Genomic DNA, 17,569 nt, shown 5'->3' with positions numbered 1-17,569 from the left:
ATTTTTTATTTTGTCTGGGTTTTTAATTTAATTTTAATTTTTAAATTAACTCTTTGTATTTTAAAGCCATGTATTTATTTACACTCATTATTTATTCATCAGAACAGGGACTTCCTGCACCTGCAACTGTGGCAACAATGAAGGATGGAAGTTCCAAAATGTCCAGAAAAACAAAACAAAACATCCTGTGAAGTGTTTTTGTGTGAGAAAGGAATCAAAATTGCAACATTTCTGATCACCATCAGCGGTCACTTTCTGATGGAGTAGTTTTAAAATATTGACGTGAGGTTTCATATACATCGAACAGAAGTATGTTTTTGCTTTCATTTTTCATGAGCTTAACTCAAAGTTCTAAAACATGTGTCTCGAACATATCATGCAGAAAAAAACAAATCTTAAACTACATCTTCCTTGCAAACCTTCTGATTCCTTCCCTCTTCTGGACTCTTAATCCAACAGAGTTCGGACTTCCTCAGTAAAAACTTTAACGGCTCGTACTGGTAATTATTCTAAGAGTAATCACACATGGTAGGTGGTAAACGAAGCACCTTGGGAGTTTACAGGCCTCACAGGCACTTCCTCTCAAACACCTGCGACTGGGATCTGGTTTTGCCAGATGATGACCTGAACGTTAGCAGATCCGCAAGCTAATGAATTGGACCAGGAAGGGAATACTTGAGTGTTCTGAAGGCACCTCAAGGATGCATCATTTCAGTGGGAAGAGCAATTGATGAAAATAGATCTGCAAAGCAGCAAACATCTGGAACACTGAAGATTTACCTGTTACCCAAAATCCTCCTCACATCTGGATTTAATGGCAGTGGAGTGTTTGTTTACATTGTGGTCTGGATTTACACCCATCATTATATCCAATTATGCAAACATTCCATGATATGCTGAATTGAAAGACAGGTTTATATTTAAATATTTATTTTACAAGTATAAAAGAGAAGTAAATAAAGGTCAATATCATCAACAAAGTGTGCATTTTGTGAGTTTCCAAACTAAATCAACTCTCAAACAATAGTTTCAAACATTTAAAAAGTTTTTATGAATTTTGAAATGTTAACCAAAATTACAGATTTTATACACTTAACAGGTTTACATTCATTCCTTTATTAAAAGTTTAATAAAAATCACTTTATTGCACCAACTTTTATTATATTTAAAACTTAGATTGTTTACACCGGTTAGAACTTTTTATAGGAAATGTTAATAAACATAAACAGACATTTGATTTAGTTTTAGTGCGAGTAAAATATCTACAAAAGCATAAGTTCACAAACGTATAAAAGGTTTTGCAGGTTCATAATGTGTTTGTCTCTGGGCCTCAGAGGCAAAACAAGGGATACCTCAAAAACATTTGTTTTCGGGCCTTTGGGTCACCTTGACCCTGAGCTAACACAAGGCTCATGTACAGAGACGTTACAAAGTCGTTTATAGTTTATAAGAGTGGACACAGTTTATTGAATTTGAATGATAGATACAAAATCAACAAACAGATTGGAGGGGACAACAAGATCATCGTTTTGGGACAGAAGATCAAGATCAATTGAAGAGACTCTTAAACACATTAGTGGCCCTTTAAATGATCTCAGAAGTGTGTACCAAACTGATGGTGGCTCTTTTGGTCAGACAGATCTACTGCAGTAGCTCACTGTTGCAAAAACGTTGGTGACCCCTGGTATAGACTATAAGGTCTATTGACTCATCCTGCTGGATTTGTACAGAGATTTTCTGTTTTCAGTTTAGTATGATGTAAAAACAGGAGCAAGGTCTGGATTAAAATGTTTCCACCATCACCTGTGTTGTTTATAAACTCATTCATTCTCCTAAACCCATCTGGAGGTTTCCCAGCAGATGGCCTGTTTTACCAGAACCACATTCAAGTATTTTGCCGCTCCCAAATAGATTTGTGAATGAGGCAAAGTGACGGAAAGAGTTTGGAATTCTCCTGCGCTCAGTTAGATTCCACAGACGGCCTCACTCCTTAGGAATTCTGGAGCAACATTTTTCTGTCTCGTGTGGAGCTTTCAAATCCATTCTTCCCACTCTGTGGACCTGATCTCAGTCAGGGCGGGAGTCAGACAGTCGCGTCTTCATGTGACGCCATCAGGGGGAACTGTTCTCTTGTAGTCAGGGAGCTAAGAATAGAGTGTTTGTTTGCCTTATTTGCACTCTGTTACCTTCAGGGTTAAATGTTTAATGTTTAATGAAATGTTTTTTCTTACATATCCAGTAATACTTTACAGGTGATGTTAGATGTATCTGAGATGTCCTTCTTTCTACCTTCTCCACGCTCAATGGTTTCCATGGAGATGATCATGAGTACAGATTGCAGACTGCAGCAGGACTTGGTGAATTCCAGGTTACTACCAGAAAGATGGTGTTTAAAACTGCCATTGACCCAAACATAACTGGGCAATTCTCCCACTGGTCATTGGTTCTTCAAAACCAATACAATACATTACTGTGCCTTATTTAATGTGAAAGCTTGAAAAGAATGTTTCATGACCTCCAGTTATAAAGCGTGAGACCTCCACACAGAGGAGGATCTCCAGTGCCTCCAGTGTCCTGGTGATTAAGAGCTCCACGTACAGAAGGTACCATGGAGACTATAGCTGGAACCTCTGCCAAGTCCTATAGGGGAATGTGTCTGGTCCACAACTGTGCCTGTCAGTCCAGGGGCTGAACAGATAAGATTAGTTGCACACTTCCCTCATTCCCACATCCATCAGGTTCAGTCGCCTCAAGTGAACTGGACATGGAGTTCAGAACATGGGAACATGTGAATCCCCCCCCCCCCCCCCCCCCGCGTGAAGACCTCCCTCCTCAGCCTCATCAATTATACTCATTATTTATTGATTTATTTTTTACATTGGAATGTTCAATAAACATATCATAATTACATTAATTTAGACTTTTTTTTTTTTTTTTTTGCTTAAATATTTATGTATACTAATGTACTGCATTTAATTATTCCTGTTTCCACAATCTAGTTTTATGACAAATCAACGGTCATTACATATAATATGTAAAAATAAAAATATGTTTTCATTATAGATTTGCGTAATAAATCCTTCATGTCACGACGTTGATCAAGTTTTCTTTAAGATTGTTTTATTAGGCCTAGTTTTAGTCAAATAGCAATGTGATGCCCGTCAGTCATGGTACTTGATGGAAGAGCAATAATGGAGTGATTGACAGCTGAATTAGCATCAGATTTGCGTTGTCATGACAGCACAACAACACAAAAACAAACATCTATAAGCTGAACAATAACATTTTTTATTTAGGTACCTTAGACATTCCTCTGCTGTAGTAAAGAAACTTGAAAACAAACAATGAAACAAAACATGTGAGCAGTGTTGAAGTGATGGAGGATCCACACGGACGAGCTCCTGGACCTCTGACCCACTGTGTGCAGCCCTGGAGTCACGTGTGTGTGAAGACCTACTCGAGGAAATGATTCAGGCTGCTGGCATGTAGCAAGGCAGCACTGCAGCTGGGCGACGCACCTGCAACCAACAAAACAAGCTGATGTCTGCAGGTTTGATGGTGGGTGGGTGTGTGTATGTACGCGCGTGTGTGTGTGTATGTTGTGGTACCGGACAGGGATCCTGACCTGACTGTCTCCACTCATCGTTGCATTAACAGTAATTTCATAAATATGAGAAATTTAAGATAAAGTAGCAAGTTTTCCATGTAGCTTTAAATTAACTTCAAAACCTCATTTGATGCCAACAAAATATATAATTCAACTTTAAAAGCATCCAACTATTCTCTATAACACTGATGATTTAGATTCACTTCAGGAAAGCAGTTGGTCCTCAGTTAACCTCAACACTCGGTCCTATCTTGCTAATTATATTTTTAATGTCAAACACTCAAAGTCTTCAGTAGATCAAATGCCCTTTCTTCCAACATTCACACCTTTTTCAGACATGTTGTACAATAGTATTTCTTACATTTCTATTATTAATCAATTGATGTATGATAATTACATTTATTATATTGGGATTTTTAAAAAATCATATAGGAAACATTTTTTAACGTTGTATCATTAATTATTTTCTGTTATTGTTCCATTTTTGCATGCCTTCCTTCCATCTAATGGCTTAAACAGTGTATTGTCCGCCAAGATTCATCAGGCCAGATACGACTGGAAACTGCTGCTGTGAAGCTGAAAGAGTTCCACCGTCCCCTGGTGGACAACAACGTCCAAAGCCTCTGCTGTAAACTCGATATTCTAATATTTAATATCACAATTTGTTTTGCATTTATATATTTGAATTCATAGTGCATGAATATCTATTGTATATATTAGGTGCTGGAAGGTTTTACTACTCTGGTGCTCAAATCCTGATCGTGTGTCTCCAGGGTGAGGGCCTCTGTGCTGTACGTCAGACCAGCCCCTTCTAGCCATTGGTAGGATTTGTTCATATCAGACACTTCAGCTCTCTGACGGTGATCCTCCTCTAAGTTTCCATTGTCGGGGACATTCATTCATTAGCACTTCATCCCTTGGAGCATCATAGTCATGCTGCTTGGATGTTTCCCCTTGGATAGTGTCTATAATACCCTCTGTGTCCTTCTTTGAATCTGATAACTGGTACGCTGGTTAATGCTTATACCTTGTTTCTGCCTTTGAGAAGACTCTTTAAAACTCGCCTTACTCACTATGGTATATTTAGCCCTTGCCTTCATGGTTGCCTGTGGTATGTCAAGGTATTTGTCGCTGCCACCTCCACAACTCTGCCTTGGAAGTGTAATGTATGGATGACCTTTACTCTTTTTGTCAAATTTCTGACACATTTTCCCAACCTGAACGACATTCCTGTCACCGATGGAGATCCTGGTAGATTGGATCACTCACTCTTGAAGTACGGCTGGATGTTGGTCCTGTTTCATAGTTGGTATCTGTAGCTAGTCCTGTTGAGTATCTGGCCTTTGCTGAACAAACGTGGGAACAGAGTATTTCCATGATATATGCAATGTTTGATGGAGACTGGTGCAATTAGACAGAGGTTGGCTCTAAGGTTGGCGTTCAATTGCCTCATATCATTTGCAATGAAGGTCCGTGTAACAGTTTTAGACATCGCAGGAAGTTTTATTAAGTCTATTAAGGGTTTCTAGTGAATCAAGGCAGGGCACGTGTTGATCTGTCTGCAGTCACAGCCAAATGTTCTGTCAACCAGCAGCTGGTGTTTCGATCCACTGGTATTTTTACTAATGCCCTTCACTGTCCACTTGTCTTATCACATAACAAGGCAGCAACTTAGTGGATATGAGGCTACATTTGTCTTTGGTCCCTGATAATCTTATTAACCTCAATTCAAATTTCAGTTTGGACACGCCCCCTCTTCCTCTATGCATGTCTTGTTACATCAGTAGTTTTGGGTTCTTAAAAGGTCAACATGGTTTATTTCTCCTCTCCTCATGCACGAAGAAGACAGAACAACTCATAGTGTGAAAATTAAAAGTTCATAATTCATGTTTTATTCTGACGTGAAGAGTTGTTCTTGGTATTCATTTCTTGGACAGGAACTTCATTCTGTTTCCTGGAAAATAATTGAATTTAGATTTGAGATGATTCCACATGAGTTTTGTCGGAGCTTCTCACCTAAACCTCTGAGGAACCGATTGACCCGCCGGTGCTCGTTGTCCTGGATGGAGTCCAAGTACTCGTGAACTCTGACCTCAAACAGACCTGACACAAGTGGAGAAAATAAATGTTAAACTACATTTCAGCCCAAAATATAAATGAAAGTGCTTCATTCATGATGGCAAACAATGACGTGTTCCTAGTAGCAAGACACAGTAGCATGCATCTTCTAACGTCAAACTAAAAAAGACAAAACCCTGAGATAAAATGATGAGATCATGAGATGCAAATGTGAAGAGGAAAACAATAGTGGTGAGACAGGCAGTCAAATTATTAAACATAAACTTTAACTCAGGGGTATGTTGTAATGATTTAAATAAATTAGATTAAAATACATATTTAAAATAATTAGCAAAGTGTATAGACAAAGATAAAGATTTGAAAAAAAAACATAAAAATGAAGAAAATAAATATATACATTTTAAATGTAGATATATGAAGTAAGTAAGTATTTATAGAGCGCTTTTCAGGGTCACAAAGGGCTTCAACAATAAAAAACAATACCCAATAAAATAAATACTTAGACAACACAGAGACAAACACAAGAGTCTCAGAAAATCAAGGAAAAGCCTGCACGAATAAAAATGTCTTAAGCCGTTTCTTGAAGGAGTCAGTAGATCCATAAAGCGAAGAGAGAGAGGAAGATCGTTCCAGATTGATCAGATCACTGATGTAAGGAGGAGCCTGACCATGAATAGCTCTGAAAGTAAGAACCAGAATTTTAAAGTTGATCCGGAAAGAAACAGCAGCCAGTGAAGAGTTTAAGGATTGGAGAAATGTGAGTTCTTCTACAAGAGCAGGTCAGAATTCTTGCTGCAGAGTTCTGAATCAACCGCAGGCGAGACAGCTCTTTCTTGTTTAAAAGTCATAATTGAGTTATAAACTTAACTAAAAATATATTGGGTCAAAGTAAAATACAACAACAACAACAATAATAGTAAAGATAGAAACTTTCACCTCTCAGTGCGCGGCGGAGCAGCTCACGCTCCTGGATGAACCAGCCAAACATCTGTGTCTCCATGAACACCTCCAGGAAGCGCCGGAGGCTTTTGGACGGAATCGCTTTCCTGAAACCACCGCGCTGGAAGGAGCAGGCGCCGGAGCAAGAGGACGAGGAGGAGTAGCCGTCTTCACGCTCGTTGTAGAAGAAGAGCGGGTAGTGACCCACCAGCTCCACAAAGAACCGCACAAATGACTCTGACACAACTGTATCTGAAAAAATAATAGACAGGTTCAATATCGATATATCTTGAGAGAATTTTCTAAAGTCAGACCTTCAGTGACATCACCTCCTCTCTCTGTGGCCAGTTCTCTACGTCTCTCCAGAACATTCTCCAGAGCCGACTGGAGTTTCGAGGGCAGGATGGAATCTTCATCGTCAAGCTGGGAATCAAAGAGAGGAAAATCTTAAAGTCAAAACTAAAAAATGTTGCATTAAATCTTACAGATCAAAAGTCCAAACATGTAAAGAGATAAACGGCTGAGAGATTAAAACATTAAGGGTCGAGACTGTGTGAAAATCATTAATCAACTCAGAGATGAAAAATTGTAAATGATGGTATTAAAGTGTCATTATGCAGTGAGAGTGAAGATATAAGTGGTCAAGACAAGATATAAAAAGACACACAGTTTAAAATGAAAATCTGGAGAAGCATTTTTTAGCTTGAAGACGGAAAAATGGATGCTTGGTCACTAATGTTGTACAGAAATATCACATAGTGTTTGCTCTTCACTAAATGTATCATTCAAAATTGAATATTTAATACTTGGAAAAAAATAGTTTGAAGATTAGTTTGAAATTAGTTTGGGGAGAAAAAGCATAATTGAAGAAATCATTAGTTGGCATTTACACAAAAATAAATTCTAAAAATAAACAAAAATTGTTCCAAAATTAGGGTAACTTTTTGACCCTGTAGTGCATGCTGGGACACATCAACACAAATCTACATGTGAATCGAGCAAACACACTTTAACTTAGAGTTGAGAATAATGACAATGACAAAACGATGTCTAACTTAATTAAAATTCTAACTGCCAATGTGATTACTATTTTCTAAGCTAGAAATATATTACAAATGCTCTAAAACATATATAAAACAATTACAAAATAAATAGAAGAAAAGAAAATTTTGAAGCAAAATAAAATTAATTTAATAATAAAATTATAAAAATATAAGTAAGTAAAAAAAAAGAGCATGAAAATTCTAAATTCAGTTACAAATAACTCTGCCTGACCGTATTTTGACTTTTTTTCTGTGTTGTTGTTTTTTTAAATGTTTATTTTATTTTAGTTTTGGTTCTTTCTGTCTGCAAAAATGTTAAATAAAGAGTAATAAAAAAAATAAAAAAAATGATGTCCAGACAAAAGTCTGGACAAAAAAAGAGAAAAATTATTAAAGGAAATTTTAAATCACAAACATTATAATAAAAAAATAAAATAAACTAGAGAAAAACAATTAAAAGGGAGACTAAGATGAAACATCACAAATATGAGTTTATATCAAAATTCAAAAGTAAAGTCAAAAGCAGAAAAAATGAGATGTAAGAGTTAAAATCTAAATCAGAGATTAAAAGTTAAAAGTATCGAATACAATTCAAACTAAGAGAGCAACTGCAGAACTGACCTGTCGCAGAAACTTGGAGTTACCCAGGTCCACCACCAGAACCTTGTGGGTCAAAGACACGTGGTGAGTCAGTTGAGATGATCATAAAAAGGTCAGTGACCTCTCACCTCTTCCAGTGGCAACTCGCTCAGCTGAGGCAGCGAGCTCGACAGCACACCCACAATGAAGGGCGTTGGTGTGCAGACGATGTCCAACATGGCGGAGGGCAGCAGTGGTATGTACGTGTGCTGCCACACGAAAGGGTAGAGCAGCGCCACCATGGCATGGCAGCACTGGGACAGCGTGCTGGTGGAAACAGTCACACCGAGTCAGGTCACATGACCCGCCTGAGCTGGAGAGGTCTCACCTGAGCTTGTCGGCGGTGAAGATGACTCTTCGCTCCAGCAGCAGAGAACCAAAGACCCGCAGTAGCAGACGCAGACTCAGACAAGAGAAGAGACACTCGAAGTCCACGTGTTCGAGTCGAGAGTCTGAAGGTCGGCACAGCTCCAGTGCCTGGACACACAGAGAAAGTATGGAACATTATTACTGTATAACACACCAAATCAATTGACGTAGAAACGTTTTATTTTAAATTCACAGAGATTGTTCGTAGTTATGAGTGTATGTGTGATTGTTTGTGTGCCCTGTGACAGACTGGCGTCCTGTCCAGGGTGTCCCCCGCCTCTTGCCCCAAAAAAACTGGAATAGGCTGCAGCCCCCCTCACAACCTCCGTAAGGGATTAAGCGCCATAAAAATTGAATTAATAAAGATTAACTTTGTCATGTTGAGGTGTTGCATAACAGACCTCTGTGCCAGACCCGGGGAGGAAGGTTTTGATGGTGATGGTTCTTCCCGGAGCAGGAAATTGGGCCTCCATGATGGCCCTCATGAACGGCTGCACCAGAGCCGGAGAGAGAGCTCGTCGTCTCTCCACCTCGTCAAGAATCTGCAGCCACGACAAACAGGACATTTGGTAGCAACAGAAAACTGTTTATCAATAAACCTCTTCGTTCACTGTAAAATATGTGTAACTGTAAAATATTCACGTCGTATGTTCAAAATAAATATCTTCTTTTGCAATAGAACAACAATAAATCAGAGAATCCGAAACTGTAAAATTAATAAAAGTATAGAAATGAAGGAGAACCATGTTTGTTTCTGTCTAGATCAGGAGTTCTCAAACTTGTGGCCCGCAAGCCACTTGCACCCATTAGATGATATTCTTAGGTCAGATGGTTAAGAAATAAAGATTATTACACTTGTTGTTATCATTTCTATAGCTTTGAATATATAGTTAAGATGGAAAAATTAAAACAACCATTTAATAAGCAAATTAAATGCGTTTGTTACTTTTATACTTTGTGACCATGTGTTTGTGACATTCACCTTTGAGAAGAGGTTGAAACAACCCAGGTGACTGACGATGCAGTAGACTTCTGGAAGACGCTTCCCTTTTCCACTTGGCTAGAAAACATTTCCAAAATTAAATACTAATAGAAAACATTGTTCATAGCAACCAAATTGCCAATAATACTGTCATAGTTATTTTAAGTTATGGTTATTGACCCATAAGTAATGACTCAGTGTATCATGTGACTAACAAAAAGCATTGTTTTTGTAAATATAATGTCATAGCTATTGATGTAAGAATGTAAGTGTTATTATCAAGAAAAAATATATATATATCTAGAAGCCACAGTTCTGAAATTAAACTCTTGGGCTGATACAGTATTTTTTTTCTTACCGTTATTTTCAACCTTTAGTTCAAACCTTTAAATCAACAACAAATTGAAGAAAACAAGCTGCTAGAATCACTTTTATTATGGCTATGGCTATTGAATCCTGACATTGCAATATTAAAAGGGGTTGCAAAGATTTTTTTTTTTATGTTTCAATGTATAGAAAAGTGTCAGAGTTGATTCAGCATTTTTCTCTGTCTTGGTTAAACATATTATTTATAAATATTGTTTAAAATAAATTCTAAAAATAACTTTTAAATAAATATTCAGCCACTGAAAAGTAGGTACTTAGTGAACAAAAAATCAATAATGATAAAATTTATCAATTTATATTTATTTGAGTTATCAGAAGATTTTGGTCAAAGGAAACAAATACTTCATCACCGGGATAAGACAAGATGATAGTCCCCCAAAAAGTCAGAGGTAACGAATGAGAAATAACAAATTCCACACGTCATCCGGTCATCTTTGTGAAACCAAACATATACATAATACACACTTTCCCAGTCACACACTTCCTGCCAGACCCAGAGAAGGTTCCCACAGGCACAGCGACTATTTTGGCACAGATATTTACTCAGCCGTTGTCATGGTATGTAGCCACTTCCTGTTCAGTAGCACTCATCTGGGTTTTTATTTACCAGCAAGCGGCGGCAGTATCCGAACCTCCGGCTCCCGTCCTCTCCGGTCAAAACAAACGAGAACATCTCACTGTGCAGATGAGCCAAGACAAACAGACATCATTTGGTCATCGGAGTGAAAGTTTTTCCCAGTTAAAATGAGACAAAAATTGTCTATTGCTTGCTGCAAAACCATTTTGGGGCATTAATAAAACTTTAATGACACAATGTCCTCGGGCTGTGGATGACATGTGACCTCACCTCGGGTAGCTCTCCAGGGGTTTCCAGTCTTTGGCGTCAGGGAAGCAGAACTGAGGAATGATTCTCAGCTGGTCTTCCGTTTCCCTCATGAACTTGAAGCTGCGTTCGAGCTACACACAGAAGAACTCCAGTGTCACAAGCTTTAGGAAGATGTTTCTACATGTATCTGCTACATTATAGATTCCTTCTCTTCAGGAACCCCTTTCAGTTTTTCCTTGGTGAATACCAATATTTTATCAGGTTAACTAGAAGACATAAAACGTCTTTAAAATCGTTATTCTTTGTGAGAAGGGATCTGATCTATATCCTCAACTGACAATAAAGGTTTGAGAATTAGAGGAGCTGATTTATATCTGACCAAGCCAACAGAACCACTTGTCTGCACAAAGCACCCTGAGGTGGCCTGAGTCAAGTAAGTCAAAGCTGCTGTAACCAATAAAAGCAGAGGGGTGCAGAAGACTTGGACTTCCTCCTCACCTTAAGAGGGAACTGCTGAGTAACTTCCGGGAGAAAATGACCGCCAGTATTTGATTTCTGCAGCGAGACGACCAGAAAGTACTCAAAGAGCTGCCGCTGATGGCGCTCTGGATCCAAAGAACCAGTTCTGTTGTTCAAGGGGATTCTAGTTCTGCTGGGACGGGTCAGAGCTGAGCGGACTGATGTCAGGCGCCGATGATGAGCTGGAAGATAAAAGGATATGGATATGATATGAGGGGGAACATCAGCACGAGCGATTTAACAAAATGGACAGTTTTGTACCTCTGGATCGTTCTTCCACTTCACTTTCAGAGTCACTGTTGTCGTCTGTAACTGCATAAATGGAACAATGACATCTATAGTCTTTTTTAAATCGTGGTTCATTTAACAAGATAAAAGCAAAAGAACTTGAAGAATGACTAAGTATATTAGAAGAATTGTCAAAATGTTCATACATTTTTTTTTTCTTGATGAAATTATAAATTTGACAGTAAAAATCCAATGATAAGTGATAAAATGCGATCAAATTTAGTTCAAAATGTGAAACATTTATGTGTCATGTGTTGGCTACATTTGTTTTTCAGGTGAGCTGGCCTCTGTTTTCTAGGCCTCTTTTCTCACTTTGATACTAAAATAAATGTGTTGCATCAGCAGCCAGTGGTGGATTTACCTCGTCCAGAGCTTGATTCGGCATAATGATAAATCCGACGAAGATGTTTCTTCCCAATCCGAGCTTCAAAGATACTGTTGATCCTTAGTACCAGCTTTCCCACAAAACAACCATGCAATGGTAAAGATTGAAACAATCCCATTAAATACAATGACCAAAGAAAACAGTCCTTGTTATTTTAATCCGTGTTTTTTATCTTTGTCCTTTTCTGGCATCCCAAGAACCATTTTAAGGAGCTGTCTTTTCATCTTCATTTACGAATGTTTAGCTTTTGTGTGCCCAGTTTCAGTAAGAACTAGCACCGGAAAAGTAGACTTCATAAAACACAGCATGCAATCGAATCAATAAAGGTAAGTAAATCAACTTTCTTCTGACTGTGGTGACTAATGTGTCATCGTATCTTTAAGACACTAAGTATAGATTGAAGGGATCTGAAGTTAGGTTTCAGATGTGATATGCAAACGAATAAGGAGAATGATTCTATGCACCGTGGGTATCCTGCGACAGGTTCGGCTGCAAGACTCTCCTTGTGACCAGGTAACGTGTTCAGGCTCGGTAGGCGTGGATGGAGGACTGATCTGCGGTGGAGATGAGATTCCTGTTCTGCTATTTGCGGTGGTTCTCCTCGACTCAAACAGTTTTAAACTGCGACTTGAACTCTGTCTGAAGAAACCAGGCCTGGATGTCTGAACGAGAGACGGTTTTCAGTGATTTATTTTTAAGTTAGCGAAAGTTTACAAAACAGTAATGAACCTTGTTAGTGTCAGTGCCGGGTGAGGAGGGCAGGGACTGCTGGGAACACCGGCTTTCCAATTCAACGTCTTCATAGGGATTTTCTCGTGAAGAGTCTGCAGACAAAATAAGTTTCTTTCTTTTAAAAACAGTGTGCAGATTCCTTTTGTCAGAATCCACTAAGATACTTAGTAATTATTAACAATTTATTAAAAATATTCTTACCCTAATTTCCTTATATATTGTTAGCGGTGAAACCTTAGAGACTAGAGGACTGACCAAAGTTACCAAGGGAACACCTGTAGGATGTTGCCAAATGGAATGCTGATGCAATGCTATTAAACCAGATTTAACAAACAGTATGTACATATGTATTTTGTAGACAAAAGTAAGTCCTATGAATATTCAAAAGAAGATCCGGAAGAAGGCCACAACTATGTCCGGGTTTCAAAGAGGATTCTAGGGGTGAAATTATTTGATCGGACAATAGAAGATCAGTCATTTTTGTTCAGCCGGATTCCCACAAGCATTTGTTGGTCTCTGTTTAGATACAATTAAGGATTATCTACACGACAGAAATATAACGTACAACACTGGGCAATAGACGTCGGAAAGACACTGCATGCTTCACTTGCAAGAATGTCCATTAGTTAAGGTACGTGTTGGTGTTCATTACTGATGTTTGGTATATTTTCTTCAAGAATATGAAACTGTTCTACAGCAAGCCATCACCTGGAATTGCCTTGGAGACAGGAAAGTGAAAGAGTCGTGTATGAGGGTAAACCTGACTCTCGTAAACAAAGACGGTTTTAACTTGTTTGAATTGGAGTTGAGAGCAAAGGAAGCAAATAAGTCTACTGACCTAGGATGTCTTCATAGTGATGTTCTTGAGAGAGGGAAGGTGTGATGAGACGACTCTTTGGAAAGTCCTCGATCTCAATGGTTCTCCTTTGAAAGTGAACTCAAAATGAATTCAAACTCAAATTTAGGGATTACGTTGAGAGGTCAATCTTCAGACTCACCTCTCTGTGTTTCTGAGTTTTTCGGCACGGGTCCTCCCGTAGATGCCATGAGGAGGTTTTGCTGCAAACGGTGGACTGGAGGTCAGAGGAAGAGGAGGGAGGTTCCTCTGTCCTCCGCTAACACTTTTCACCTGGGCAGCAGCTGGATGCTCAAAGCTTCGTTTTGGTTTGGGTAGCGGATTGATGGGTGGAGAACCTGGCTCGGTATACACATTCTCCACCTGCTGCATCACCTCTCTGATCACCGGAGCACAAGGACCTTCACCTTCCTTCACTCTATGTTCCAAATGTTTGTCCTTGCTGGGTGGGCAGAAGTAATTCCCGAGTTCTGCCGGAGTCTTTCCAAAGTTTTCTCCCATAGACTCCAGCTTTTTAAAGAGACTGAAAACCGCTCTCTTGCCCTGGTCGAACTGGTCAGAGTTTTTTTTGTCAACATTTCTTCTACATGCTTCGATATTTGATGTTGCTGGTAGAGAACTTGTGGTTCTCTCAACATTTTCCCCTTGATTCATGGCCTGAAGTTTCTCCCGTTGCTGTACAGACTCAATTGGGGAGTGAGGCAGAGAATCCAGTCGTCCTACATTCTCCTTCTCAGGCTCCTCATTCGGAGTAACTCTCTGGACATTGGATCCTTTTGCTAGTGCACTTGACGATCCTGGAGCTGCTTCCTTTTCCTCCCAAAGGGAAATTTTATCCTTGATGTTGGATCGTGGAAGTGAGCTTAAGTTCTGGCTTCTATGTGCCATTATATGAAATTGTGGATGACAGTTATTATCCAAGGGAGACAGGTGAAGTTTCTTATTCCTCTGCTGGACTCCTATAAGCTCCACTTCAGATTTATGGACACCACTTTCTTTATACACTTTCTTGGACCTAAAATACACAAACCAAAAAAACATAAAGGAAAAATCCCACACCTGGGCCGCTCGTGCAAAGACCCGTCCCAGGCGACAGTGAGAAAATCCGAACAAGATGCCAGAGTGCCGGCCTATGACCGAGAATCTTCTTCTCATGAGCTTAGCTAAATAAACACATTCTTGGAACCAAGCCTCTTTCATCAAACTGTAATGTTCTGATAAATAAACCAGGAAATCAGAAACTAAGAATCACACTGGAGGTAAAGCAAGGGAAATGATTTATCAAGAGCCAGAATTATTAGCATTATATTGAATTATTCTGTAGTACTTGGTGTTATACTAAGATCATGTTTATTAAATAGTCAGAAAAACATTTACTTCAACATCATTCAGTGAGTTCAGTGACTTACCTGTCAATGCAAAGGTAGATGCTGCCCGGTTTGTTTGACATTTTGAGGATCGCCTCCACAACTACAGGTAAACTGAAAGAGAAGGATCTAATGTGAGAAGTGGGAAGGCATTTTTAATTTATGCTTTCTGGAAGGATGGATTCCGGGTCAACACTTTAGCCTAGCAGCTCATCTATCTATGTGTGGTATTTAAGACCCAGCTGGGACGACTCATGGTCTCACGCCAGAGCAGAAGCTCCCTTGGGTTCTTTACTGACGCTAGCCTTTAGGGAGCGCTTCATCAAATGACTCCTCAAGTATGATACTCACAAATGAGCAACACTTCATCAACTCCCTGAGTTCAATGAACTCAAAGATAACATTGGGAAGTTTCCCATTAATAAGATTTGTTCTGTGAATCAAAGAGAAAAAGTCAATGCTGTCTTTATATGGGACTTTTAAACAGAATTTAGACATGATTGTTACCCTTAAACACTAATGTGGGGGAGAATATGACAGCCTGACTTGGACTAATGGACTAACAATGGAAACAATTGTTTGTGTTTTTTTTATAGCTGTATAATAAAAAATGTTTACCTTTTTTGTCAGATATAGTATACAGACGAAGGTACAGTAATTTTGCCGCCAGATATGATTAAAACAAATAACATTTAGATTGTAAACAAATGAGTGTTTTAGTAGGTAAACATTAAGATATAGTTCCATTTTAGACTACCATCATCAACAACAACAAGTTTAGAGTTGGATTCAATGTTGCATTCATAACTGCAGAATTGTTTTCATTGCATTTTGGTTTTGTTTTGCCAATTATTAGCAGGCCAGTTTACCATAAATAACCACATTCTTTAAGTTAAACAAAGTTAGATTTTAACACGCCATATATATTTTCTTAATATGCGTTTCATTCTTACCCTAGGCAGTTGCACAGTTTTCTGTATGAACCCCGAACATGCTTCCAAAAATACTGCACCGACAGGATCCATGAGGTCTAGTATGCTGTGATGCATTCAAGTCTTAAAATAAATGTTTAACTTCCAACTTAATCTACAGTGTAAAACGCTGAAGCTCCTCTGTCATCCAGTGTGTCCTCCCTCTTTGCCTATTTATTCATTTTCTTTCTCCTTGCTCATCCTAGAGCCCACTCCCCTTGTCCTGTCCCTCCTTTCAAGTCACTTTCCGTGTTCCTTCGTAACAATTGACTTTACAAATGTATCAAAACAGCTAACAAGCAGAGCATCACCTTGAATTCATAGCACTCCCTGGGCCCTGTGTCACCTCTTAGCTATTGTTGATAGGCGTTTTGTTAATATACAGTAAGTCTCACAATAGGTGATTTCTGAGATGTTTTATGTTCATTTGGGGTTGAAAATAATTCCAGACCAAAAAAACCTTCTTTCCCCAACTATTGTCTCACTAACCTGCTTACCAATTTAAAGGGCAACTAATGTGTTGATTTAAGTGTGTCTTAAATAGATCTTGGACCTCTATTGTACTCATCAGTATGTGTCTGTTTGTACAAAACTCTCTTTTTAATGAAATATTAACATTAGTAAATGTGCTCAAGCACCGTCTACTGTAAAAACTTTGTTTTTCTGGAGATTAAATCTCGTTTACCATAACCACACCCACTCTGCTGTAATTGGTCAGGTCACAAATTGAGGTTTGTCACCGCATGTCATCAACCCGTAAAGTCCATGAAGGTTCTCATTCATCCACGTCATGGTTATCAAAGAGGTTCAAAAGCAAGTCAGCTGGACTATGTACTGTAGAGTTTCTAGGAAGACGTTTCGCCAAACCGTAAAGTTTCCATCTCATGGACATGTTGTATAAACAAAGCGGGGCGTGGATACAGCTGGCTGGAGGAGGAGTGAAGACTATTGCGGGAGTTTTGTTTAAAGACACATATTGATGAGTACAATGGAGGTCCAAGATAAAATTAAGAGGCAGTTAAATAAACACATTAGTTGCTCTTCACTAATAATACCCAGTTCTACAAAGAAATCACTTGCAAAAACATTTTCAGATTTTCCAGTTACAAGTACAAATTTAAGTCTCACATATCTACCAATTTATTAAATTCATATTGGCTTTAAATAAATAAAAAACACGCTTACACGTTTCACTTATACACAGTTGACATTGAATGTTGACACAAATTCACAAAAACAGTCCACTTCATAAATATTGCTGAAACAATAGAGAAACTCACCAGGCGTCTGTTGGATCTATGCTGTCGAGGCGGAAAATAAACTGGTCAGAGTGAATTTTGGCGCCTTGTTTAAACGGCACAAATGTTCGAGCATCTGGTTCCGACATGTTCAAGTGACAGGTGGAGCCTGAACGGCTGTCCGGTGTCGGCTGTAGTCCCACTCCTGGCCTGCAGGTGGCAATATTCGCGGTTCAAGCTATTAGGTCCGCCTAAAGTTTGCCCAATTATTATTCTGATAGAAACGTTTTGTTTACTTATTAGTCATATAGCGGTATATATAATTGCAAATAACATTGACAC

At 38.8% G+C, this 17,569-nt stretch overlaps 1 protein-coding gene across 1 annotated transcript; it reads right to left on the bottom strand.

Annotated features, from left to right (window-relative positions):
• Positions 1-5,486: 5,486 nt before the first annotated feature.
• Positions 5,487-17,348, bottom strand: LOC148084669 (DENN domain-containing protein 2A-like). Its single transcript, XM_087785999.1, has 20 exons — positions 17,270-17,348; positions 15,061-15,132; positions 13,794-14,666; positions 13,634-13,719; positions 12,793-12,887; positions 12,528-12,725; positions 12,040-12,133; positions 11,652-11,702; positions 11,370-11,572; positions 10,893-11,002; positions 10,653-10,722; positions 9,659-9,736; positions 9,078-9,218; positions 8,636-8,784; positions 8,397-8,574; positions 8,290-8,331; positions 6,940-7,048; positions 6,623-6,877; positions 5,624-5,710; positions 5,487-5,561 (listed from the first exon to the last, which is right to left on the bottom strand). Exons 2-20 carry the CDS (start codon positions 15,099-15,101, stop codon positions 5,530-5,532), a joined length of 2,892 nt encoding a protein of 963 aa, XP_087642125.1. The 5' UTR covers positions 15,102-15,132; positions 17,270-17,348; the 3' UTR covers positions 5,487-5,529.
• Positions 17,349-17,569: the final 221 nt, after the last annotated feature.

The sequence above is a fragment of the Callionymus lyra genome, chromosome 3 (genome assembly GCF_982586985.1).
Source record: "Callionymus lyra chromosome 3, fCalLyr1.hap1.1, whole genome shotgun sequence".
In the NCBI taxonomy this organism is placed as follows: Eukaryota; Metazoa; Chordata; class Actinopteri; order Syngnathiformes; family Callionymidae; genus Callionymus; species Callionymus lyra.
This window is presented reverse-complemented; position numbering and strand designations above follow the sequence as displayed.

What these genes read in the sequence shown, in the direction of transcription:
- LOC148084669 (XM_087785999.1), bottom strand. Translation starts at nt 15,101, where the DNA reads ATGTCAAACAAACCGGGCAGCATCTACCTTTGCATTGACAG. An exon ending in CCGGCACTGACACTAACAAG is followed by an intron (nt 12,726 to 12,792) that starts GTTCATTACTGT and finishes TCTCTCGTTCAG; the next exon opens with ACATCCAGGCCTGGTTTCTT. An exon ending in GCTCCGCCGCGCACTGAGAG is followed by an intron (nt 5,711 to 6,622) that starts GTGAAAGTTTCT and finishes CACTTGTGTCAG; the next exon opens with GTCTGTTTGAGGTCAGAGTT.